This window comes from Lemur catta, chromosome 10, assembly GCF_020740605.2.
Source record: "Lemur catta isolate mLemCat1 chromosome 10, mLemCat1.pri, whole genome shotgun sequence".
Lineage (NCBI taxonomy): Eukaryota > Metazoa > Chordata > Mammalia > Primates > Lemuridae > Lemur > Lemur catta.
Genome location: NC_059137.1, coordinates 60177677 through 60203693, shown reverse-complemented (window position 1 = coordinate 60203693; position 26017 = coordinate 60177677). Strand labels below are relative to the sequence as shown.

General features: G+C 38.6%; 1 protein-coding gene across 3 annotated transcripts; it reads left to right on the top strand.

Annotated features, from left to right (window-relative positions):
• The first annotated feature begins 1837 nt into the window (after window positions 1-1837).
• CD274 (CD274 molecule) lies at window positions 1838-25758 on the top strand. 3 transcript variants are annotated; one of them, XM_045563880.1, is made up of 8 exons: window positions 1838-1882; window positions 7978-8050; window positions 9981-10046; window positions 10909-11250; window positions 17924-18208; window positions 20279-20386; window positions 21936-21995; window positions 23063-25758. In XM_045563880.1, exons 1-8 carry the CDS (start codon window positions 1847-1849, stop codon window positions 23083-23085), a joined length of 993 nt encoding a protein of 330 aa, XP_045419836.1. In that variant the 5' UTR covers window positions 1838-1846; the 3' UTR covers window positions 23086-25758. The 3 variants fall into 3 exon arrangements, with proteins under 3 accessions (XP_045419836.1, XP_045419837.1, XP_045419838.1); XM_045563881.1 differs by lacking the exon at window positions 1838-1882 and adding an exon at window positions 4391-4572; XM_045563882.1 differs by lacking the exons at window positions 1838-1882; window positions 7978-8050 and adding an exon at window positions 4391-4572.
• The last annotated feature ends 259 nt before the right edge of the window (window positions 25759-26017 follow it).

Below are 26017 nucleotides of genomic sequence, written 5' to 3'. Positions count from 1 at the left end.
TTAACTAAAACCAAGCAAATGAAGGTTATTGCCATAACTATTGGAGTCTGTGAAATATAGTGTGATGGACACCCAATGATTTTGCTTTAGAACAACCTTTTTCCATCAGAAGTAAAATAAGGCTACCTTTTCTAATCCAAACCTAAACTAGCCCTCTCTGGGTTTGGAAAAACTGCTTATCTCCTCCCGCTGGGGCCTTGTCTTGAGAGAGTTGGACTTCATGGGGTAGAATTATGTTTACATTATTTCTGACTTTCCAGGAATGTCATTATTCTATCTTACTCTGAAAATGCTGCTGTGGTTCCCTTTGCCTTGTCAATTCTGAGTAGCACAAAATTAGCAAGAATTTCTGGGTTGGTGATCTTCACTTGGGGTTGTGAAATGACTATAACTCTAGTCTGTAATTCACACATTTCTATTTGGCTTGTTCATGCACAGGCATGACTTAAACCTACACTTTCTAATTACTCTCCATCCTGCCATATTCTGTAAGGTAGTAAAACAGTGCATCCCCAAACAGAGTTCATACGCACTTACCTTAATGCCGATGCCTCAGTTGATGGCATTTCTAAGCCTTTGAGGCTTTGTCAAAGGAAAGCTCTAACCATAACTCACAGCCCTTTGCCCTTATCCCTGGCACAGCGCTTCCTGTGAATTTCTTTATTTTCTGGACCAGTCATTTTAGAGCCTGGTTAATAGCAAGTCCTAGCAGCAGGGCCACGGCCTTGGATCTCTCCCACCATACCACCACCAACATCCTCTCCATTTCCAGAAAGGATTGTAATTTCTTCTTTATGAGTCTCTTGATTGGTTAAAACCAGTTTTCAGTTGTTAATTTACCAAGAGAGTTTTTTGTTTGTTTATTTTTAGACTTCCTTAGAGAATTCCTTAGAGAATTTATATTATATTGTAAAAGCCCAAACCCATCTATAGTATCCTATTCTGGAATAGCATATTAAAATATACATATATATGTATGTGTGTATGTATATATCTGTGTGTATATACATACAAATATATATGTCTTCCTTGATTCCCTTGTTTCCATTCCTACTAATATCCATCTACAATTTCTATTGATTCTACTTTCAAATTATATTTTGAATGTGGTCTACAGCAACAGCTCCTAAAGGTTTCCCAGCTTCCATGAATACAAGGTCCCCTCTATATGCCATTCCTCAGACCACAGCTACAGTGATACTTTTATCAGTAAAACTTCCACCAGGTAACTCTCCCACTTTAAATCATCCAGTAGCTTTTCATTGCAATTAGAATCCAACCTCTTCCTTTAGTCCTGAAGGCCCTTCATGGTCTGATCTGATCCACCAGCCCTCCTTGTACTCTATACTCCAGTCACAATGATTTTTTCATCTTTAGAATTTGCCAAGCTTGTTTCCCCCTTATAGTCTTTGCACTTTTTGTTTCTTCTGCCAAATATGCTCTTCCTGCAGATCTTTCCATGGTTATCTTCATAATTCATTTCTCCAATATCACCTTGTGTGCATTCCCTGAGCACCATAACTAAAGGAACCCCACACGTGAGCACTCTACCACACTACCCTGCCTGGTTTTCTTTTTTCTCTTATAGGACTTTTCAGTGCCTGAAATTTTTATTTATTAGTTTCTTTTTGGACTGTATCTCTCTCAGAAGAGAAAGGTCTTTCTGTCCTTTCAGGAAAGGGTGGGGAAAAGAAAAAATGACTTCTCAGTCTTTTGTGATGAGCCTATAAAATACATTATTAAATATTCAAGTTTACAGGAAACTGCTTCTTCACTAGGAAATTGCTCATATCACTGCAGGCCCCGGCAGAAGACCTTGAAATCTGTCATCCTGAAATCAGTACAAATGAGGATCACCTCTCCTGTTTTAGAAGGAAAAGTGGTAAGTGGGGTAGGCAGAGGCAGAGGGAAGGGTGGTATTGATAAATGAGCCAAATTGGAGGAAAGGGAGTTATAGGTGTTCTAGCAAAGAACTCTTAGCTGAATTTTTACCTTAAAACTGTTTTCAAAACTTTCAGCATGAACAGGACTTGTTAAAATTTGACAATGTTAAAATGTCAACTCCCATAACCACCTCCCAAAGGTTTGGATTCAGCAGGTCTGTGGCAGAGCCCTGGAATCTTATTTTAAACTTGATTTGCCTACCCGCAAGTCAAATGTGATGCGAGTGACCCTCAGAGACATTCTGAGAAACAGAACATTGGCAATGATGAGTTTTCACCTGTAAAAATGAATAGGTGGGATATGAATGGGAAATGGTGACAGAGGAGATGACCAGAGTGTCTAACTTTTCAGCCCTGGCTGCCCATCGCTTGTCTCCCACCTCAGCACTTCTCCATCCACTTTGCCCAAGTCACAAAACTCATGCAAGTTTTCGGGACTTATTCCCCTTCCCCAGCTGTTTTGATTTACATATAGTTTTTGAGATGATAAAATAAGATTTCTCTTTTTCTAAACATATCCTGTTTTTCTATCTCTGGAGGATACCAAAAATTTCATTAAGGAGCTTGATCAATTGCATGGGAAAATGAATGGTTGAAAGGTGGAAACAAGCAGAAGAGATGAAAAAAACCCACAAATCCTCCAATTACTAATATGGAAAGACTGAGCAGCAAATTGAGTAAATACCTCCAATTCCCACCAATAACTTCAGCGAAGGGCAAATTCCATTCACCTCCTGCCTTCCCTCTAGATCATTTAGGTAGACCCTGAACATTGCTTTCATAAAACAAACAAACAAACAAAAACCCCAAACCCCCCCCTCGAGTTTTAAAAGTTATTCATAGACCATAGAGGCCATGTAAGAAGATATGACTTAATCCTGGTTGCTAAGTAAATTGTCCAAGTTAGCTAGTTCACGGTAGATGGCTCTAGAGCCAGTTTTTTCAGACCACACTAGCAGATGATGAAGTCTGTGTCCTAGATCTTGACCACCATTTTTAGCAAAACGAAACATTAAGTGGAAAAGGTCAGACAGCATTGCACCTGGAAGGTCTAAGTATTTTTTCATGAAACTTATTTATATACGTGTGTGTACACATACTACACACATCCAGCACCCATAAATTGAGAAAGAAGAAAGAAAGAAAGAAAGAAAGAAAGAAAGAAAGAGAGAGAGAGAGAGAGAAAGAGAGAAAGAAAGAAAGAAGAAGAAAGGAAGGAAGGAAGTGAGGGTGGGAGGGAGGGAAGGAAAGGAAGAAAGAAAGAGAGAGAGAAAGAAAGAAAGAAAAGAAAGAAAGAAAGAGAAAAAGAAAGAAAGAAAAAGAAAGGAAGGAAGGAAGTGAGGGTGGGAGGGAGGGAAGGAAAGGAAGAAAGAAAGAGAGAGAGAAAGAAAGAAAAGAAAGAAAGAGAGAAAGAAAGAAAGAAAAAGAAAGGAAGGAAGGAAGTGAGGGTGGGAGGGAGGGAAGGAAAGGAAGAAAGAAAGAGAGAGAGAGAGAAAGAAAGAAAGAAAGAAAGAAAGAAAGAAAGAAAGAAAGAAAGAAAGAAAGAAAAGAAAGAAAGAGAAAAAGAAAGAAAGAAAAAGAAAGGAAGGAAGGAAGTGAGGGTGGGAGGGAGGGAAGGAAAGGAAGAAAGAAAGAAAGAGAGAAAGAGAGAAAGAGAGAAAGAGAGAAAGAAAGAAAGAAAGAAAGAAAGAAAGAAAGAAAGAAAGAAAGAAAGAAAGAAAGAAAGAAAGAAAGAAAGAAAGAAAAGAAAGAAAGAAGGAAGGAAAGGGGAGTACCTAGAAGTCCAACGGTGTTTGGAAAAGCTTACGTAAATTGTGACACTACTCTCTGTGAGTCATAATATCCGTTTCACCGATCCATTGACCTGAAGTTACCAGAAGCGCATTCTTAGCCCTCACTTAGAATCTGCTTCCCCAGCCTAGATCCCAAGGACTGCAGGATAGGAGGAATCAGGGCATTCTTAAAAGGTGTAGCTCAGGATGGGAAGTTCTTTGAATGACAACGCAATTGAAGTTTCATTATGTCGAGGAACTTTGAGGAAGTCACAAAATCCATGATTTAAAAATATCTTTCCTATTATACACACACACCTACTTTCTAGAATAAAACCCAGAGCCATGTGGGTCTGTTCTTTTACCTTCTATATGTTGTAGAATTTCTGTCTAGTTATGTCAAGATATTCAGTCATCTTGAAGGCTTTTATCAGAAAGGGGTAAACCTGATGGCAGATGTCTGTTTTAAGAATAAAATCAGGGTCTGACATCTTCGTGCTCTCAGATGTTGGCTTGTTTTAAACTAGATGCGGATGTACTTTTATCCTTGGAGCTCTTCTTGATGAAAATCTGACTTATGGGAAACCTATTTTACTGGTTTCACTTTCGACTCAGTGGAATGTATAAATTGCAAGCACGAGCATCCGCTAGGTTTCCACATTGAAAGCTCGAGCCAAAGGGCAAGGAAAGTCCAGGCTCCACCTAACTGAATTTCCTGGAGCGGGTCTGCGGGGCAGAGGTGGGCGGGCCCCTCCCCGGAGGCCGGGCAAGGTGACCGGCGAGCCGACGCGCCACCCGCTGGCTTCCAGTCCCTGGCGCAGCAGCGCGAGTCGCCGGCAGCGAGTGTCCCCGCGCAGGTAGGGAGCGTTCTTCGCCCGCGGGGCGCCCGCTGCCCAGTCTCCGGCCGGCGCTCTCAGAACTTTAAAATAGAGGGTCTCTGGACTCTTCCTTTGGGATACAGAGAGGAGGAGGGAAAGGAAAACGGGATAGTTTGAAGGCAGTAGAGCCAATTACCTGCCAGGGTTAACAAGATCAGCGGATATATTTGGCCTTTGGCAGGTGCGATGTGACTGTGTGTTCATGAATATGGTCCTGAGGTGGGTAGCTGGGTCTAGAGAGAAATTCCTAGGCTGGAGGTCGGGACACGTGGGTCCCAGTCCACAGTCAACAGCTCACTGACAGTCTTACTCCGCATAAGTCACCCCACCTGCAGCATCTCCTAAGGTCCCTTCCTGCCCTAAAGATGCAGGACTGCCGAACCTAAATTCTTTGCTCCATCTGCTCCGAAGACCTAAGGGACTCCTGAAACAGGAAAGAGGAGCCTAAGAATAAGAACCTTAAAATATTTCTTAGACACATTTACCCTGGCTTATGTCAATGTTCAGTGTGCATTTGTCTTATAACACGAGGAGTAAAAGTACCATTGTTCTACCTTGTCTTTTTCAATCTGAAAAAATATACTGTGGATGGTTTTCTATGAATTAAATAGCCTTCTAAAAATATTTTTTTATTGCTGCGTTCCATCAAATTGGGAAACCAAATGAAATTAATCTTCCATTGCTGGACATAAAAGTTATTTACAGTGGTTCACTGTCTTAGCCATTTGCTGATCCTCATTGCATAGAAATCTATGGGACATTGCTGATTATTTCCTTCAGATAAACTCTTAGAAGTGTTACTACTTAGTCAAAGTGTCTGTTAAAGGCCTTTTGATGAAAACTGAAATTGCCTTCCAGAAATGATGTACCAGCTGACAATGGCAGTCACTGATGGTATTTAAGGAGAACTATGATACTCTGAAGAAAAAATTAGCCTTTCTCAATAGAAGAGGATAGGCAGAGGCTACATGACTCAGTCAGAGTGTGATCTTCAAGAAAGCCACAGAAATACTGTGGGGAATTGAAACCTCATGTGGAAAATGTAGAAGGGTGTCTCAGTGTGACTGAGGGCAAGGAGTTTGGGTACAGGATTGAGTAGAGTTTAATAGAGTTTGATCATTTAGCAGAGATTTAATAGCTGAACTCTCTTAGTCCTTGCTCCTACGTTTGAGAAAGAAAGCTTGAATGTTTTCCCTGTCTCTTCCTCTTACCCATCCTACCCTTGGAAGATGGAGAAGTAGTATCAGTTCCATAGTGTTATGCTGGGCTTCCCCCAGGGACAAACCCACTTCCCCATCCTGAATGAGCCATCACTTCTTCCCCAGTTCACATTTCACTGGTCTTTGAATGTCTCCGTTTTGTCTGGGAATTCACACACAGTCATAATTTCTTACCTGAAGGAGGAGATGTCAGTGTTCTTCTCTTAGACCAACTGCCCTGATGGCTTTAGACATCAGCCGGCACGGTCTCTGTATTCCTCCTTTTCTCCCCCCACTAATGACAGCTGTACTCCAAGGGATTAGAGCCTTGGAGGAGAGGGTAGGATAGGAAATTAGGAAAATATTGGATCTAATCCATCACCTTCTAGTAAGCCTTTATTATCCCTAAAATTTTCAATTAAATTCATTAAAGGATAAGAACTCCACCAGTGTATGCTATAAACATTGGCAAAATTTGGTATAATCCAAGAGTGGACTTAATATCTCTCTGTTTTATTCAACGGTGCTTTGATTGGAGTTTAAAGTATCTCAAGTTTCTTTCTGCCCAAAAAGTGTATTTGTGTTTATAATATCACATTAGTATTTTGTAATTGTGGTATAATCAACTCTAGACCAAGGAAAGGACAGTTAGATAGCTGCTGTAGCACCATTTTAACAACCTTTGTGTCCTCGCAGGCCTGCAGGCCATCTCTCTTCACTGTGTACAGGGTTGATGGAAAAGAGAGAAATAAGAATTATGCAGCTAACTCTAGCAAAAGGATCACAACTCATTTTATTTTATCTTTTTTGTATTATGTTTTTTTTTAACATGAATGGTTCATACAGATGCATAAGAAACCAGTAACATAAACAGACCAAAAAATTAGATAACTTACAAAAGAACCAAACAATAAACAAACCAATGAAAAATTCAAGTTGTACTTTTCAATAATCAAATTAGCAAAAAAAAAAAAATTTTTTTTAAATAATACTCAGTACTGGGCATGGTGACTCACACCTGTAATCCTGGCACTCTAGAAGGCTGAGGCAGGAGGATCACTTGAGGTCAGGAGTTTGAGACCAACATGAGCAAGAGTGAGATCCCGTCTCTACTAAAAATAGAGGTGGTGGCATGCACCTGTAGTCCCAGCTACTCAGGAGGCTGAGGCAGGAGGAGCACTTGAGCCCAGGAGTTTGAGGTTGCTGTGAGCTAGGCTGACGCCGTGGCACTTTAGGCTGGGGAACAGCAACACCCCTGTCTCAAAAAAAAAAAAAAAAAGTACTCCGTGCTGGGTGGAGAGACAGCGTAATGGTACAATTATCAGCATGTGTCAAGAACCAGGAAAATATTCTTTCCCCTTGATTAGCAGTTCTTTTGAGGAAAATCTATCTTAAGGCCTAGCCTGGGGCCTGGCATACAGAAAGCACTCAACAAATATTTGCTGAATACACAAATTCTTATAATATTTTAAAAATTGACAATGATTTGATACCTAACAATAGAGGAATTAAATATTATGGGATCATCAAGTAAGATGCTTATGAATATCATACAGTAAAATGGGGAATATGTCATAATTTTAAATGAAATAAATGGGCATTAAATGTTAGATAAGGTAATAATTACTTTTTAAAAGATTCACAGAGAAAAAGACTGAAAGAAAAGTCTGTACTGAAATGCTCACAGTGGTGACAGGGTTTCTCAACCTTGGTATTATTGACATCTTAGGCTAGATATGTCTTTGCTATGGGGGGCTGCCCTGTGCATTGTGGGATGTTTAAAGGCAGCAACTCTGGCCTCTACCCCTAGAGTCAGCAGCACCCCTCCCCCCACCAACCAAAAATGTTTCCAGATATCACCAAATGTTCCCTGGTGACAGGGTTTCTCAACCTTGGTATTATTGACATCTTAGGCTAGATATGTCTTTGCTATGGGGGGCTGCCCTGTGCATTGTGGGATGTTTAAAGGCAGCAACTCTGGCCTCTACCCCTGGAGTCAGCAGCACCCCTCCCCCCACCAACCAAAAATGTTTCCAGATATCACCAAATGTTCCCTGGTTGAGAGTGATGAAATAATGGTGATTTTTCCTTTTTCTTTTTTCCTCTTGTTTTCTATAATGTGGTTATATTATTTTTATAATAAAAAATAAAAATAACTGAATGTCGTTATTCCATCTCAATTCAGATGTTTGGACTCCATTCTGCGGGTTCTTTACATTATACCACTTGGTCTGCCAAACACTCTGCAGCTTGGCAAGGTAAAATGATTCATTAAATTTTGTTTTCATTTTTTTCTAATAATGAAAGTGAAACATTCAATTCATTTGAAAACTTGAACACATTAAAACACCAAAAAACTAATTCATAATCTCACCTGTCTTGTTCTATCTTTTCTTCCTTCCTTTCTTCCTTTTAAAACTATAAAGGGGTAAAAACCTGCCTATCCTCCTTCTAATTTAACTCCTAAATATAAATGTAATCACTGCCAGCATCTTGGACATTTTCTGAGTTTAAAGACACACACATCCACACATACACATTTTTCTTCTTCTATTTTTAACGAAAATGGATTTCTGCTAGATATACTGTTCTGCAACTTACTTTCTACATCTTTGCAAAATCAATACATATATATGTACTGAATTCTGTCCTTAATGGTATTATATTTTATGAATATACCAAAATTTATTTAACCATTTAGGCCATTTAGGGTATTCCCAGTTTTGTGCTATTATTAGCAGTTCTGTCCCTTTATATATATAGTTATATGTATGTGCTTTTGTTTTTGTAGAATAGATTTCTAGGAGGGAGAGTGAAAGGTCCTATGACATACACATTTAAAATTTTGATAGAGATTATCAAATAGCTCTCCAAAGAAGTTATACAACTTCACATTCCTATCCTTAGCAAGCAGGCCTATTTTTCCACATCCTCACAAACACTAACTATTAAGAATCTTCATAATTTTGGTCAAGCTAATAAGTGGAAAATGGTATTGCATATCTTAAATATATACATTTTTATTGGTGATATTGAGCATCCTTTCCTATGTTTTCATGTCAGTTATATGTTAGAACCTTTTGCTTATTTTCCTTTTTGGTTATGTGTAGTTTTCTTACTGACTTTTAGAAGCTCACTATATATTAAAAGAATTGTCTGTCTTATATATGTGTAGCATTGATTAATTGATCATTTGTGTATGTATATAGAGGTTGGAGAGACACTAAGAGAGAAAACTGACTTCTCCATCAAAGTGTATAAATATATACATAACACAAGAGAGAGAAAATATGTTAATAAGTAGATTGGCTGAAATAAGTACAGATCTTCTTTTACTCCCCTACTTGAATATAAGCTCCAAGAGAAGAGTGACTTTTCTTTCCTGTTCACTTCTGTATTCCCAGTGCCTTCAATAGTGCCTGGCATGGGAGAGATGCTCAATCAATGTTTGCTAATGACAGAATTAGTCAAATTTCAAGCAGGATGACAAAATGAAGAATAGAATTTAGGCAGATACCTCTGGAAGAATGGCAGTGAGTCATTCATATCTTAGTATGCATCAGCCACATCTAACTCTCCTTCCCACTCCCTCCTGTTACTAGTAGAATCTGTTTACTGAGAAAATAGGATTTATGATTTTGAATAAGTGAGAGGCAGAAGAGGAGATTTTGAAGGATGGCACCTGGAGGAGAGCTGGCATGGTTGAGATCATGAAGTAGAGTCTTGAATAGTTAAAAAGTAGGATGAAAGTATTTACCTGTAGGGAGAAAGAAGCATTGAAAGGCTGGAGAAGTGGAGGTCAGATTCTCCTTGCTTTGAAATTTTGAAAGGGCGGGTTTGAATTTCTAGATATGTTACAAAGCAGAGAAAACATGAAATAGGTGAAAGGATTTTTGTGCAATATTTTCTTCTTGGCTTCTTTTGAGTGTATATTACAAGTTTTTGCAGGGCCTGTTACTAAATTTAAAAAATGCATATCTTAGTAACTTTTTTTCACTTGGCTTATATGACTCTGGGCTATTAAATGAAGGTATTGAATTTCCAAATTCCTCACTGCATTTTCACACTTACAGTCACGGCTGGTTATTGGAAGACTATTTCAATTAGAACTTCCAAGTTCCATACTGTCATATTGTGTGTTTAATTATTGAGTAAAGCAGTCTTTTTTTGTGTGTTTTTCATAACTAGGTCATTCCAGAAAGATGAGGATATTTGACATCTTTACATTCACAGCCTACTGGCATCTACTGAATGGTAAGACACCAAATCCTTTCATTAAGATCTATATTTTAAATATTTTAACCATGAGTTAAAAACTAAAATAATAATTTTAAATGGAGATAATTTTCTTATAGAGAGAACATTCTATTTTTCCTTCTGTATTCCATAAACAAGGCACCTGTGTCATTGTATAAAGACATAGAGAATATAGGCAAACCAAAAGAAACAAAATTAACCTATTACCCATTTCCCAGGGATAGCTATTGAAAATATCTGAGGAAGTGGCCTATATGTATACTTTTATTTGTTTGTTTTAAATAAGGCCTGGATTATTCAATCTAGGTGCTCTGTGATCTGCTTTTTCTGTTGAGGATATTCTAAGGAAGAATTTTAGTATACATAGAAAGTGTCAGGGTATCACAGTGTTAGCATCATCCTTCGGTCCTGCCTAAACTCCATACCAATGGACCACTGGCGAAAGAATTGATCAAAAGTGTTGGGCAATACGAATAGATGAATACTCAAATCTACAGTTCACTCTATGTAGAAGGCAAATAGGTGTCTAGTCAAAGGGCATTCTAGAGTTGTCTCCTTGAAACCAAGTCTCCTTGGCTATAAGTACTCCATCACAATATAATATTTCTACAGAAATATATGCTTATGAATTGTGGGGCAACTTGTTTAGCTAATTTTATTATTCTAACTCAGGGATGAGATATAGCATCCCAAAACATGTTTCAAGTCCACTGGATAAAAGGTGTATTTTAAGGAAGTAAGTCCTTAAATACAATTATCACATAACTAACAAGATAAAGTTATTGTAAACCCTGTACTGATTCTGTAAATGTTTTGAGGAATTTTCCCTCTTCTAAAGATTGGTCGTCTTTCTTTTCAGCATTTACTGTCACAGTTCCCAAGGACCTGTATGTGGTGGAGTATGGCAGCAATGTGACAATTGAATGCAGGTTCCCAGTAGAAAAACAATTAGACCTGATGTCATTAGTTGTCTACTGGGAAATGGACAATAAGAATATTATTCAATTTGTTCGTGGCGAGGAAGACCTGAAGGTTCAGGACAGTAGCTACCGTGACAGGGCGTGGCTATTGAAGGACCAACTCTTCCTGGGAAGTGCGGCGCTTGAGATCACAGATGTGAAGCTGCGGGATGCAGGGGTTTACCGCTGCATGATCAGCTACGGGGGTGCAGACTACAAGCGGATTACTCTGAAAGTCAATGGTAAGAATTATTATAGATAAAAATGCCTGACCTTTATTAAAAATATATCCCGAGTCTTGAGAACTTTTCATTCTTGAGAGTCCAGATTTACTTTCAAACAGCACAGCACAATCCATTCCTTCATTGATTCACTTATTCACACGCTGAGCCTTTCTGGAGCATCTCCTATTTGACAGTCTCTGGAGATCTGGAACCAAACAACACAGAGCCATGTTCTATATTATGTTCAGTTTAAAAAAAAATCCTAGTCTTTACTTTTTTATTATTATAAAAGTAATACATGTACTTGCAAATAATTCAGATACTATGGAAGGGAATAAAATGAATTGCAAAAGTGTTTCTCCTCCATTTACCACCATCTTCCATAGCAAGAAAAGATAGTAGCCACTATTTGTGTGTCCCTCCAGAATTTTTTTATTCAACTACTATTTTTTTTATTTTATTGGGTCTATTTTCCTTCCTTTGAGCCTCTCTGTGTCAAACCCATATAAATATATTAAGGACAAATCCCATTGTAAGGTTCACATTCAAAAAGGCTTGAAGTCAATCTATGCAAACAAAAAATAATCTTAGTAAGTGTAAAGGAGTCATTCTTCCTCACAGATGGTATAAGCTATGCTCAATAGGCATACATTCATCTTGAAAATGTATACCAGTGTTATCTTGGATAATTGAAAAGGAACTGTGAGTGTTAATTCCTGGGTACTGACCCACAAATATGTCACTAGGTTACTTGATTTCAAAGTTTGGGGTTGGCCCTAGCTAAGCAAAGGAAAACACCTTAACTGGCCACCTCTGCTTTCACTATTGAGTTTCATCGGATCGAGAGCTGAAAGGACCCCAGGCATGAGCAGCTAATCCAAACTCCCACGAAGAACAAAAGTCCCCCAAAGGCTCTTCTGCTCATATGCTTCCAGCAGTGGCACCCCTGTCATTTGGACACCCCTTCCATAGCCTGTTGAAATTACTCCCTGATATTAAGCTGAAATCTGACCTTTCTAGTCATAGTTTTGAGATTATCTGCCTGCTTCTTTGGTTTTCATGGTGACCTTTCAATATTTGAGTAGAAGTAAATCATCTCTTCTTGGTCTTTCCATTACTGGGCTGATGACCATCAATCTGAAGGTCAATAATAGAAGTAGAAAAAGTTTACATTTATCATACTGGATCACTGATAATTATAAACTCAAAACCAAAATCATGTAGGGATTAGAAAAAATGCATCCATTTTATTGCATATTATTAGTCTTTGATTCTGGCTCAATTAATGCTACTGTTGTCAAGAAAATGTCACTTGTGAAGTAGATTTAATTTTCACTGTATTTTTTACCGTATGCTTCTCCATTCATGACACTCATGAAAGAAAGTTTGGGATGTAGTGATTTACATTTTCAACTTTTCTTTAGTCCATCAGCAAATATCAGGCATCTACTGTGTTTGAAGTCATTAAAGAAATTATCAAGCCTTAGCTTCATCAACAGCTAGCATTTTTAGGTCTGGGATGGAGGGGAAGAATATAATCCTGGCATTCAGGAAGAAAGAAGCATGGAATACAAGTTTCTGCTTCTACAGAAGGTCGTTCATCAGCCTGTAGGGAGTACGCAGGGAGGGGACAGCTGTCCCTATACTGAGGAAGTGTTTCTTCCAGGTCATCTGGGCTCCATAATATCCCTTATGGATCTGCAATTTCCTTTACTGTCATCCAACACAATAGGAAAACTTCTGGCACTGATGAGGGTTTTCCAAGGAGGGGGTCCTTGATGAAGCAAAGCAGATGACCTACCAGGTTTAAGGATCTGATTTGTATTATAACATAATACAAATATATACAAAATTGTCATCCTAGTCCCAATCTATTTTGTTGGCATTTGCATAATGTGGTCTTGGGAGTTGAGTTGAGTTATACCAAAAGGCTAGACCTTCTGCACTGAGAACAAGACAGCCACCAAGCTTCAGTTGCACTGAGGTATTGTCACCAATAGAGACATGGTCTCTGGCTCTCAGGAGCTTTACAACTTAAGGAAGTAGAACTCCTGAGTCACCTCCATATGTAAATGATTTCACAGTAAGAGTTTTTCTTCCCATCACAGCAAATGTGTGGTAACACCGCTTCTCCCCAGGGAGTTTACCCATCATGGGACTTTAAGGGTGAAGCATTTTGAAACTGAAATTTGAGTTTTGTTTTGGATTAACTCAATTATCATTATTACTTTGGGTGTTATTGCACCTTTCATCTTTGATAGTTTAAATACCAGACTGTCAGGCATCTGACTTTCAATAAAAAATGTTTACCCCTAATCAGTGAACATAATAGGAGGGAAAATGAAACGTCCATTTATACTTTCGGGATCTTAAATGGAATTAGGCAGCTGAAAGAACACAAGGTTGCATAGTTATCCTGATAAAGCTGTTTTGAGCCTATGGACCAAAGATTAACTGCTGTCATTCCATCCCAATCCCATCTCTCCCCCCAAATTCTCCAGCCCTGTTTAAGTATTCTCTATAGCATGTATCCCTGTCTAAGATATTGTGTAGCTGAAAGGGGTGGGGAACCTGTGGCCTTAAGGAGAAATATGGCCTTGTAGGTCCTTAAGTGTGGCCTTTTGACTGAATCCAAATTTGCAGAACAAATCCTTTTATTAAAAGAGGTGCAGCAGAGAAAGATGAAGCTTTTCTTGCCTGTTTTGGTGCTTAAGAAAGAAGAATCTTGAAATCAGAAGGCCTAGTAGCATATCATATAGCTGTACCTATCTATTTTGTTTATTGTCTCTTTCATTCTAGAATATAAACTCTACAAGGGCAGGGATTTGAGTCTGTTTTAGTCATCATTGCATCCCTGGGGCTTGACGTACAGTACAGTAGTGTGACAAGAGCCCACAAAAAATATTTGTTGAATGGATGAGTGAATGAATGATTCCCTCAAGTAGGATTAGCCTAAAATTTTGGAAACATAAACAGGTTTGGATATGTGAAAATTTATTTCCAAGACTGTCCATCAGAAATTGTCAGTACTTTCTAAAGAATACCACAAGATTACACTTAAGCGGTCGTAGTCAAAAGAGGAGGAGAAGGAGCAGCTCTAGTACTACTACACGTACGCAGTACCATTCTGTGTTAGGCCCTGTATGAAGCACTCTGCCTATATTAGTTCTTGTAATCCTCAGAATGACTCTACGGGGTAGGTGCTTCATCCTGTCTAAGATAAATGTTTTTCACATTTTACTGTCTCTGAAATCTGAGTGTGTCTTTCAATAGATGGAATCTTTGATTCAATAATATGTGGTGTTATTCTAACCATTTTAAGGGTGAGGAAACTGATGTCCAAAGAAATTAAGTTATTTGCCCAAGTTCACCCAGCTAGTGAGTGGTAAAGCCAGGTTCTAAATCCAAGCAGTCTAGCTCTGAAGTCTGTGTCCTTAATAACCATGTTTTACTGCCTGTATTTGTACCTCTGGAATGTGTATCAAGTTGTATATTGACTTCAGAACAATCAAGAGCAGGCTGGGTGCAGTGGCTCACTCCTACAATCCCAGCACTTTGGGAGCCCAAGGCAGGAGGATCACTTGAGACCAGAAGTTCAAGACCAGCCTGGGCAATATAGCAAGACCGTGTCTCTATAAAACAACAATAAAAAATTAGCCGAGTGTGGTGGCCCATACTTATAGTCCTAGCTACTTGGGAAGCAGAGATGGGAGGCTCACTCAATCCCAGGAGTTCGAGGCTGCAGTGAGCTATGATCATGCTACTGCACTCCAACCTGGGCAACACAGCAAGACCCTATCTCTGCCAAAAAAAACAAAACACACACAAAAAACCCAACAACTATCATGAGCTTTTCTTGGTCCTGATTGACCAACATTAGCACAGTGCTCTAGATCTAATAAACCAGGGGTCTGTAAAAATTTTTGCTTACATACCCTATCTGTAGGGCATTTTGAACTAGTGTGTGTGTTCATGCACGTGTGTGTGTAATTATAAAGAATTTATTTTCTACTAATATATAGACTGTATCATAAAGAATTGCCATTTTGAAGATCAGGAGAGGTTGAATATCACCAATTTCATCTTGTTCAACCTAATATATTGTACATTCTTAAAATGTACAAAAATAGACATTTTAAGAGGATGAAATAAAAATTTAATAAACAATATTTTCAATGTCTTACTAATTTTGATTCTTCACTATCATTAGCTAATATGTGAAGCCATAATATCCTTAGAGTGAAATTCATTATTAACAAAGGTGGATGATCTCGATAATCTTGAGGTTTTTTTTATTTTACTTTATTATTATTTTTTTTGAGACAGAGTCTCATTCTGTCGCCCCAGGTAGAGTGGTGTCACATCATAGTCCACTGTAACCTCTAACTCCTGGGCTCAAGCAATCCTCCTGCCTCAGCCTTCCGAGTAGCTGGGACTGACTACAGGGGCATGCCACAACGCCCGGCTAATTTTTCTATTTTTAGTAGAGACGGGGTTTCGCTCTTACTCAGGCTGGTCTCAAACTCCTGACCTCAAGCGATCCTCCCCCCTCAGCCTCCCAGAGTTCTAGGATTACAGGCCTAAGCCAATGTGCCCAGACAATCCTGAGGTTTTTTAACCAACACTTTGTCAGGTCCAATTAAGTACTTGTTGTTCTTAACCTCATAAGGGGCTGACAAAAAGTGTAAATTCTGTCATTTCTTTTTGGTCTGTGCTTGAATTATTAGTGTTGTCTTCAATCCTCAGTTTCTTTGAAGGAAATTTTCTACTTAGTTGTTCATGTTGTAAGATGGTTAGTTTAGTCAAATTTAGATAAGAGAATTTGAAAATCCATCTTAACCCCAAAGTAAGTCACGGTCCTCCCTTCAGTGTCGTAAAACTCTTATCTTCCTGTAAGACCCTTGTATGGCACGCAAAGTGTGACCTACTGTCAATCACTAAGGCTTACTAGGCCTAAATTATTTCTTAATTGTTATGATAAAAACACATATGTGAAAGTTTTAATATTTTTTTCTATACCCCATGTATGTGCCCCACTTTAGAGACTAATGTAGTGGATACTTAATTCTTGTGGAATGAATCCACTCATTCATTGGACCCAGAGGTATACCATATTTATACATATTTCTCAATATAATACAGCATTCTCCTTTACTCTTATCCCATTAGAAATGATGATAGGAGGGTAAATAAGCAAATATTTTACCCTTAATGTTTTACCATTAACAGTGATTTTAGGGCTGAAATTTTAATTGCCCAGAAATCAAGCTATGTGCCAAGTGAACTACACCCCATTATGGTAATATTACTTTATGAAATATTTATTCCATGAAGTATAATCAGTAGATTCATTTTTAAATAATTCTTAAACATGACAGATGCAAGATTGAGGACTGGAGTATTCATAATATTATTTGTGTGTTTTCAAATCATAATTATGTTGATTTCCAATGTTTTCATTGATGGTGGTTTCATTGATTTAAGAGTACCAAAATATCACATCATTATTTATTTCAGTTTTGTTTGATCCTGGGTGTTTTGTGTTAAATCTCTGTGAATAAATCATATTACTAGCCTATTGTTACGTATTTGGTAAAGGAATGGAGAGTTAAGGCTCTGGACCATTAGTGGTTACTCTAAAGTATTAGAAGTAAAATAAAGATTATACCAACAAAATAACATGTTAATGTTATTTATTTATTTATTTATTATCTAAAATTTAATCAAACTTTCTTCCTTGAATATAATAATTATTTGAATAATTTGTTAAAATAGCCAGCATTAAAAAAATTTTAAAAATAAGTATCATAACATAGTATCCTAGATGGAATCCTAGAAAAGAAAAAGAACATTGGGATAAACTGGTGATGAATGGAATAAATTATGGAGTTTGGTTAATAATAATGTACTAATGTTGGTTCCTTAGTTATGAAAACTTTACCATGGTAATATAAAATGTTAACAATAGGGGAAACTAGGTATGGGGTATACAGTAACTCTGTACTATCTTTGTAACTTTTCTGTATCTAAAACTATTCTAAAAGAAAAAATATATTTAAACTTTAAAAAGTATCACCAGGAATGTGGATCAACTTTTACAAATAAAATAGTACATATTTTCATATCTAATTTCTGATCATTGACTTAAAGTCAGAAAAGTGAATGACAAATCAAAATCAGATTTTCTGTTTATTAAATAAAGTCTAAGAAAACGGTACTTGCCAGCCAGCCGAAGAGGTTTATGTTTATGAAGACAGCTTTACAACAACAAAAAGAAACTATCCAGGAATAAATTTAAGAAGAAATGGGCCCCATGTAAAAACTATAGCACTTTACTGAGAAATATGTGAAGACTCAAATAAATGGAGAGACATATTTTATATTAAAGACTATTGGTTTAAAGTTAACAGTCTCTTTAAATTAATCTTTATATGTACTTTAAGCCCAACAGATAGACCAGCATGATTTTTTTAGTAAGATAGTCATTCCTTTAAGCCCAAACTTGACCCAACTTTGAACTGAGTTGAGGCGGAACTAGCAGAGGTTCTCCACTGCTGAGGCATCTGAACATTAAGCTTATTTCTCTGAGAACCAGCCTGCATTGACATTTTTTCTAATGTGGACCATACCAAGCCACATGTTTAGTTCTGTGCTAAGCAAAAATCCTGACTTCTTTTTGCTCATGATCTAGCCCCGTATCGCAAAATCAACCAAAGAATTTCCATGGACCCAGCCACCTCTGAACACGAACTAACATGTCAGGCTGAGGGTTACCCCAAGGCTGAAGTCATCTGGACAAGCAGTGACCATCAAGTCCTGAGTGGCAGGACCACGATCACCAGTTCCAAGAGGGAGGAGCAGCTTTTCAATGTGACCAGCACATTGAGAGTCAACACAACCGCTAAGGAGATTTTCTACTGCACTTTTCAGAGATTAAATCTCAAGGAAAACAGTACAGCTAAGTTGGTCATCCCAGGTAATATTCTGAATGTGTCAATTAAAATGTGCTTAACGCTGTCCCTTAGCACCTAGCATGATGCCTGCTCATCATAGTCATTCAGTGTTTGTTGAATGAATGATTGAATGAATGAGTAACACTATATTTATGAAATGCATTCTGCTTTCTCACCTCCATTTATCTGGGTTATATTGGTACTTAATAAACATTCACTAAATAGTTATTGAATATGCCCTATGTGCCAGGCATTATATTAGGCATTGCGTGCACATGGAAGAATGAGATACAGTTCACACTCTCCGGGGGAAAGAGATAAGAAAACAGGCAACCCCGTTCTATGTAGGAAATGCTCTTGTAGCTGGAGAACCTGGGGGAATACCTGAGAAGAAGGCTCAATTTAGGCCATGTTTCAGGAATCCAAATCCTAGCTCATCAGAGCTGCTCCCTCTTTCCAGAGTTTCTGTGGCAGGAAACAAATAGAATGTACTTTTCTATCTTATTCCAAACAGGATAGATCCTTTCTCCCCATGTACTTCTCCCAAGGTAGTCTATGATATTTTAACTCAGGACAGTCTGCGTGGTGCCTAGGACATGAGGCTGTGTTTCTCTGGGCAAATCATTAGACTTCTTTGTGCTTCACTTTCCCTGCAGGGTTATAACCTACAAAGTTATTGTAGGGATAAAATCAGCAATAGTATATGAAAATGGTTTGAGACTCTTGCCTGTACAAAGTCAATGATTTTTTTTTTTAATCTCACTACCCTGCAGAAGTAGGTGGGGTGGGAAACAGTCTGGTGAGAGACTGTTAGAGAAAGTGAGGTGGGTGAGCATGACGTGCAACACAAACCCAGAGATGTCCTGAGAAGCACTTCTCACTGCTCCCTCCCCCAATAGATGTTGACAGGAAAACTCCAGGTACTTCAGAGAAAATAACTGAAATAACTGGATAGAAAACTCAATCAATAGGAAAAGACAAGCCAGGATGGTCTTGCAAACAAAAAGAGGAAAAAAAAAGTTTAGACAATTAAGGAGATGCTTTCACTGGGGTATGAGACCTCAGGTCCTGAACTGTCCTTCAGTAAGAGTTTTATTAGTGGATTCCTACCATTTAAAAGCTGTTTTATGATAACTAATTTGTGGGGCATCCTAAAGTAACTCACTTGACTGCTCTGAGTCTGTGTCTTCATCTGTAACTTGGGATTCTTTTTTTAGTACCTGGTACGCCTCACTCATAGAATTGTGTTGAAACTCATATAAAATGTACATGAACAGGCTTTGGGAACTGTAAGCTGTTAATACTAGTCAAATGCTGGCTGTCATTGTGGCTTTAAAGCTTGAACCAGGTAGCTAGGGATCATGGATCTCAGTTCACAGTTGAGCCAAGCAGGAACTGACTAATGGTGAGAGGTGGGATTCGGCAGTCTGAGCATCCGTGTGCCACAGGACCCGTTTTCTTCCTGCATTGGACCACAGACAACAAGACTAGTGAGAGGCACCAATGACTAGATGTCCAGAGGTGTTCAAACTTCAGGGAAAGACAAGAGAACAAGCATTGGTCCCCAATCATAACCTCAGATGTGGGGAGGCAGGAGCTCCTTAGCAGTGCCAATTGGCCTTCCATATTGCACTCTGGGCCACCTTTGGCACGTACAGTGGGCTGCTAGCTTCTGTATTAAAGAATGCAAGAGGAAGTGAAGTTATCAAGGCCCCCATTTAGTATTGAACAGCCATTCCCTGTGGTCCCATGCTAAGCATTTCACAAACATTAGCCTCACAAGAAATTTATTAGCATTTCCATTTTGTAGGCTGGTTAAAGGACTTGCCCAAGATCTCAAAACTGGTCCATGGCAGCAGAATTTAACCCCAGGCCCACCTGTCCAAAGCCTGGGCTTCTTCCACTTCTTCATGCTGCCCCTACTTTCTTATCATAGTATCTCACTATTCCAGCCACTCACTGGCCAGGAACTTTGTTATTTAAGAAAATTAACCTAAAGCTATACTAAATTAAATTTCAAGAATGATTATTCCCCTGACCTCTTCCCATCAAAATTTTATCTTTAGTCACTTTCTTTTTGTCTTGTTTTTCAGAACCACCTGTAATACCTCCCCAAGATGAGAGGACTCACTTGGTGATTCTGGGAGCTGTCCTGTTCTTTGGTGTAGCACTGACAATCCTCTTCTGTTTAAGAAAACAAGGTATTTCCTTTATTGCAATGATCTCCACCAGGGATGAGGGGAAGTGTAAGAAGGTGTTATTATTGTCACGATAGCACTTAGTAGGCAGAGCTAAGGATGCTAAATATTCTGCAATCTGCAGGGCAGTCCCACATACCAGGAAACTGTCCTATCCAAACTGCCAGCGGTACCTCTGCTGGGAAACACTGATTTATAACATGCCACCCTCCTGTTAGCCTTCCCTCCCAGGGCCAAGTTTCAATTATGCAAAGTGGGTTTTAGCCATGCCACAGTGTTCACTGTGCACCACCTCTTCCTTTGGTCCTGCTAATTTTACTGTTCTTCAGCATCACCTACATTGGAGGGCAGCAACAAACACTCGTAGTAGTATTAACTGGGGGAGGTGGGGGTGAGTTGGATCATGGATTCAAGGAAACCTGACTTACCTTTGCAAGTCGGCACAAAGGCATTCCACTGTTCAATAGCAATTATAGTAAAGCTGAGTGGGATTGCTGGGTGAAAATCAGATGTACAGAAGTAAGGGGTGGGAGAATGAGTGGAGATGGAGGTCGAAGAAGACTCAGTGTCAATGGCTTCCTGCCATCATGCAAATAATCACCAACTTACAGAGGAGAAAGAGCTAAAATGCTTGTCAGTTTCAGTTGAATTTTAGTCTTGCTTTAGTCGCACTGTCCTACTGAGCTTGTTTGTGAGTGCCCCAAGTAATAGAAATAGTTCCTTTTGTAGAAATGTGGTATTTTTAACTTAGAGTATTCTGCAGGATTTCCGGTGGCGGATGTTATGTAGATTTTGAAATAATTTGCATGTGTTTATTTCTCAATTTACCCATGGGAACAATTAAAATCCAGGAAAATGAATATATTCAAATAATTTCCTCCCATTTAAGACGATTTGAAGTGAACATTTCCCCCAATACTTTCAGACGTATACCAAGGATGGCCTGCCCGTAGGGTTGTCTAAAGACAAACAGGAAAGTAAAATATGGAAGGGAATTCCAGTAGTCACTAAGAAATTCCCCACAATGTTTTATGAAAGTGGGTGTGTCTGAGAAAGTGGTGTAACTGAGGGAAGAGAGATCAGCTGTTTACAAAGAACAGGTCCTTAAAAGAACTAAGTTAGGCAAAATATTAATATAAGGATCAGGTTTCAATGACAGTAAGATCCTGAGATGGAATTGAGTTGCCCAAGGAAATGATTGTTGTCAACTTGCATTTTGAATGTTTCCCTGGAAAAAAATTAGTTGGCTTTAGGAATATCTAGAAAGCCAATAGATAATAAAGTACCTCAGAATATGGTCCATCTCTGAGAGAAAGTTGGAAAATAAAAGTATATACTCCTCAAGAAAATCTAGGAACAAAAAAAGCATGTGCCCTAAACTGCTGAATCATTACTAATTACCCCCAGGGGTTGGGACCCATGCAATAACAAAGTCTACCAGACTTCCTAAGGGATTAAAAATGTTTTATAGGAATGTGTGATTTAAACATGAGTCACTGTATGGATGTAGCATTGTGCTATATGAAAATAAAAATGATTTCTTTTTCTCAAGTGAGAATAATGGATGTGGAAAAATGTGGCCTCCAAGATACAAACTCAAAGCAGCAAAATGGTAAGAACATCAGAAGGGATTGGGAAGTTGAAAAAAAGAAGGAAACAAGAAGCCAAAGCAGTAAAAAGGAAAACTCGATCAGTGATCATCTCCCCACCTTTTAAAGAATGCTGGTGGTAGAGACTGAGAACTCTTCCCACAGTCTGAGGAGATGTAGGAGCAGCCCTCAAAAGTAGGGAGTGGGGAGCAGCTCTGTGGAGAGAGAAGAGGAGAGAGGAAGGGGGAGGAAGCAGCTTCTCTTGCCCTGCATTCCAGCATCTCCCTGCAATAGGGGACCAGGCTGACTTAGGTGGATGGATCATTCATTCATTCATTCATTCTAAAATCCCACATGTCAGGCACTGTGTTAACTGCTTCATGCACGGTATCTCATTTAATCCCCCCGCCCACCAACCCTGCCGCCAAAAAAAAATCAAAGAGATAAATACTAGAATCATTCCCATTTTACAGTAGAGAAACAGAGGGTCAAGAAGATAATGTAAAGTGCCCAAGAGCACACAACTGATGACAAAACTCAAGCTTAGAGGCCCACTCGCCTAACCATGGACACTTAACCCATCAGCTTCAATCCATTTTACTACAAATGTCTACGTTTATAAAAGGGCAGAAAAACCTCACCCAGCTTACTGAACTAAGATGAAATTTATATTAGGGTTTTTAATTCTTATTAATGTAGTTAGAAAACAAACTTGAGCAATGAGCCCAAGTTTAAAGTAGTCTAATTAACTTGCACAAGCTCAACCAGGTTTTATTATGTGGTCCATAGCATTCATTTGTGTGGTAAAGCCAATTAGCAAGTGTTGTTTGAGTCCATCCCAATTTGCTCAAGACACAGGGTTTTCTCAGGATGTCAGACTTTCACTTTTAACACTAGGAGAGTCCCGGGCAAACTAGTCGACCTTTATCATGTAAGAGTTATTGAGCATAAATACAATCTGGCTCTTTCTCTTATTTCAAATTTATTATATCATCTAGCAAATATGAGTTATATTTCTCTTTGGACTTTATTTTGTTATTTTTTCCCAGTCCCCTCCTCATAAAATTAATGTACTATTATCACTCTCCAGATCCACAATTTGAGGAGACGTAAGCCAGCATTGAAACTTCTGATCTTCAAGCAGGGATTCTCAGCCTGTGGTCTGGGAGTTCCGCAGGGCTGCACACAACCAGAGGAATGAATGGGCCCGTGGGAAGTCGACGATATAGGAATGAAAAGGCTCAAACACTGAAAATGGGAACCTGGGGAAAGAAGAGAAGAACAAAGAAAGGAGGAGTAGAAACACTGAAATGGGAACAAGAGAAGAACAAAGAAAGGAGGAGTAGAAAGGGGAGCCTGGAAAGAGACCTTGGTACTTCATGATGCCTGAGAGACTCACCAGCGCATGTGAAAGGGAGAAAAGGCACTTCTGAACGAGGAGCCTCCAAGCAAATCACCCATGGCTCACCCCAGGAAAACAAGTTGAGAATCCCTGACGCGATGGTCAGTTCCTGCAGAAGTGCCCTTTGCTGCACGCAATTCCTCGACTTGTCTTTTGTATGACTGAGAGTCCCAGTGTTGCGACAGTATTTATTGTTTCTATTTATTTGGAGTCTATGGAATCTTGTGATGTGAGGGTGTTTGTGAACGATTTCCTTTGAAGATATATTGTAGTAGATGTTAAAATTTTGTCACCAAACTAGGCTTGTTACTTAACCGCTTGCTTGCGTCCAGTAAATCGTAAAGTATTTGTAAGGTGCTTGGTACCCTCCTGTAACCATAAGTACAAATAGGAAGCACAGAGAACAAACCATTGGTTTGTATAGGATCTGACTTTATTTAACCCCCTGGTACTTTGGTTGACTTGAATAATCTTATTCTTAGACCTCAAGTGTCTGTTGCAGCATCTGTTTCTTTTAAACATCAGCTTTACAATTATGTGGAAACCTACACCCATAACCTCATTTCATCCCTGTAACGACCCTGTTGTGATAACCACTATTCTTACACTCATTTTACAGCCCAGGAATCGGAGAGATTAAATAACTTGCCCGAACCAGTAAATAGCAGACCTCAGATTTCCACAACTGTCACCCATTGTCCTTTTGGAATATAAGTTACAGCAATTTTACTTTAAGCAATTAATGTTTTCAAAAGCTATTTATTAAGTGCTCTTGGAATATCAATCACTGTGCCAGGTGTTGAGTCTACAGATGTAAGCAAGACAAAGTACCTGCCCTCAAGGACCTCGGAGTATAACGAGGAGCTTGGCAAGAAAATTTGTTATTACAATTTAGCGCCATGTCATGGCATAAGGTGTTGGAGGAGAATGATGGTGTGAAAGAGAAAGTCTAGCAATATTGCCATGAGGAGGAGTGGCCAGTCAATGTGGTCTGAGACAGTTGGATACACTTAAACATTTTAATAATCAAAACAATTTAGTTTACAAAGATAAGTCAATATTTTAAAGAACTATGGGAAATAACTCTTGAATTCCTGCTCTAGCATTAGATTTATCCCTGATTTATTTGCCTTCACCATACAATCTGATGCTTGTATGTATAGTGTCTGGTATTGTTTAACCTTTTTCTTTGATTTAAGTACTATCGTATTTTGAATCCATACCCTTCCATGATTCAAAATTCAAACAATCCCATGGGAGACAGTTAAAAAAACTCTTCATTCCATCCTCCCAGCCTTCTAGATTCCCTTTCTAGAAGCAACCTCTGTTGACTTTTGTACATGTATTCTTCTAAAGATAGTCTATATATGGAAATGTATGTTAAAAGTACATATTTTTAAACATTTTTCCTGAGTGGTAACATTATGCATCTGCTGTGCAGTTTGCTATTTTTATTCAATATATTATTTCTTATGTAGCAGCTTGAACAAATTTGAAGTTCTAAGTGGTCAGGAACTGTGTCTATTTTGCTTCTAGGTCATGTTTCCCATAGCCTTTCAGTATCTTTCATATGATTTGGTACCTGCTAAAATATGTACTACTTACATGTTTAGACAACCAGCATTTGTTGAGTACTTGCTCTGTGACTGAATTCAAATCTGGTTTGTTTTATGTTTGGTCAAAGGAGACCCATGGGTTCTCCAGGGTATACTGAGTCAACTTAGTGAACCTGACGGGCAACTTTATTATTAACTCTCTATGACAGAATCATGTCTGGAACTTTTAATGTCATTTTCTCTTGGGTATAAACTTCATTTTGATTCTGATTTGCAAAATTACATGTTCTTTCTGGAAATTCCAGTAGTGTACCTTGACTGTTGGCTGCCCTAGACCCTCATCTGTGCCAGCAAAGTCTCATTAGCTGTGCTTGAACTTTTGAATGCCATGAGCTCTCATCACTACCTCCCAAGGAGTTGTTTTCCTCAGACTGTGAGAATCAGATATCTCTCAGGAGGTCCAGCAATTTTCCTTCCCTCTTGGCCATTTACTGGGATCAATGAAAAGGAAAGCCTTTGTTTTGCCATGGTCAAGGCTAAAGAAACAGAATCTGCAACAGAACTCCTGTCATCTATCTGTACATGTTCATTTGCACAATAATTTGTATGACTCTGCCCTTTGTGTGAGGTACAAGCGAGGACTCTGACTGAGGGAAGCCACTCATTCCATTCTTAAACCTTCTCGTGGTGGTATATTTGTAAAGCACTTTATCCCTTTGTCTTGTGTCTCATTGTAAATGACATAGGCAGAGATGATGTCTAACTCCACATTTGATTGTCACTTTTTATACCTGCATTAATTTAATAAAATATTTATTTTGTTCCTCAGTACACCAGCATGTCCATTTTCTTGTTTCTTTTGTATTTTATAAAACCACTCTGGTTTAACATCCCAGAGGAGAAAATTACTTGGAATACCTGCAGCCTTCTTCCTAGTTCTGTTTTTCATAGCTTCTACGTTTATACAGCATGCTCTTGAATCCTGCATGATGAAAACATATCAAAAGAATTTACTCTTTTTAAAACAATTATTGAAAATTTTCATTCTCACTTGGCAGCTTCTTTTAGGACAATACCAAGAAAGAGT

Coding starts and splice junctions, on each gene's coding strand:
- CD274 (XM_045563880.1), top strand. CDS start 1,847: ATGAGGATCACCTCTCCTGTTTTAGAAGGAAAAGTG. Junction 1,883..7,977: donor CTGTTTTAGAAGGAAAAGTG/GTAAGTGGGGTA, acceptor ATCTCAATTCAG/ATGTTTGGACTCCATTCTGC. Junction 20,387..21,935: donor CTTCTGTTTAAGAAAACAAG/GTATTTCCTTTA, acceptor CTTTTTCTCAAG/TGAGAATAATGGATGTGGAA.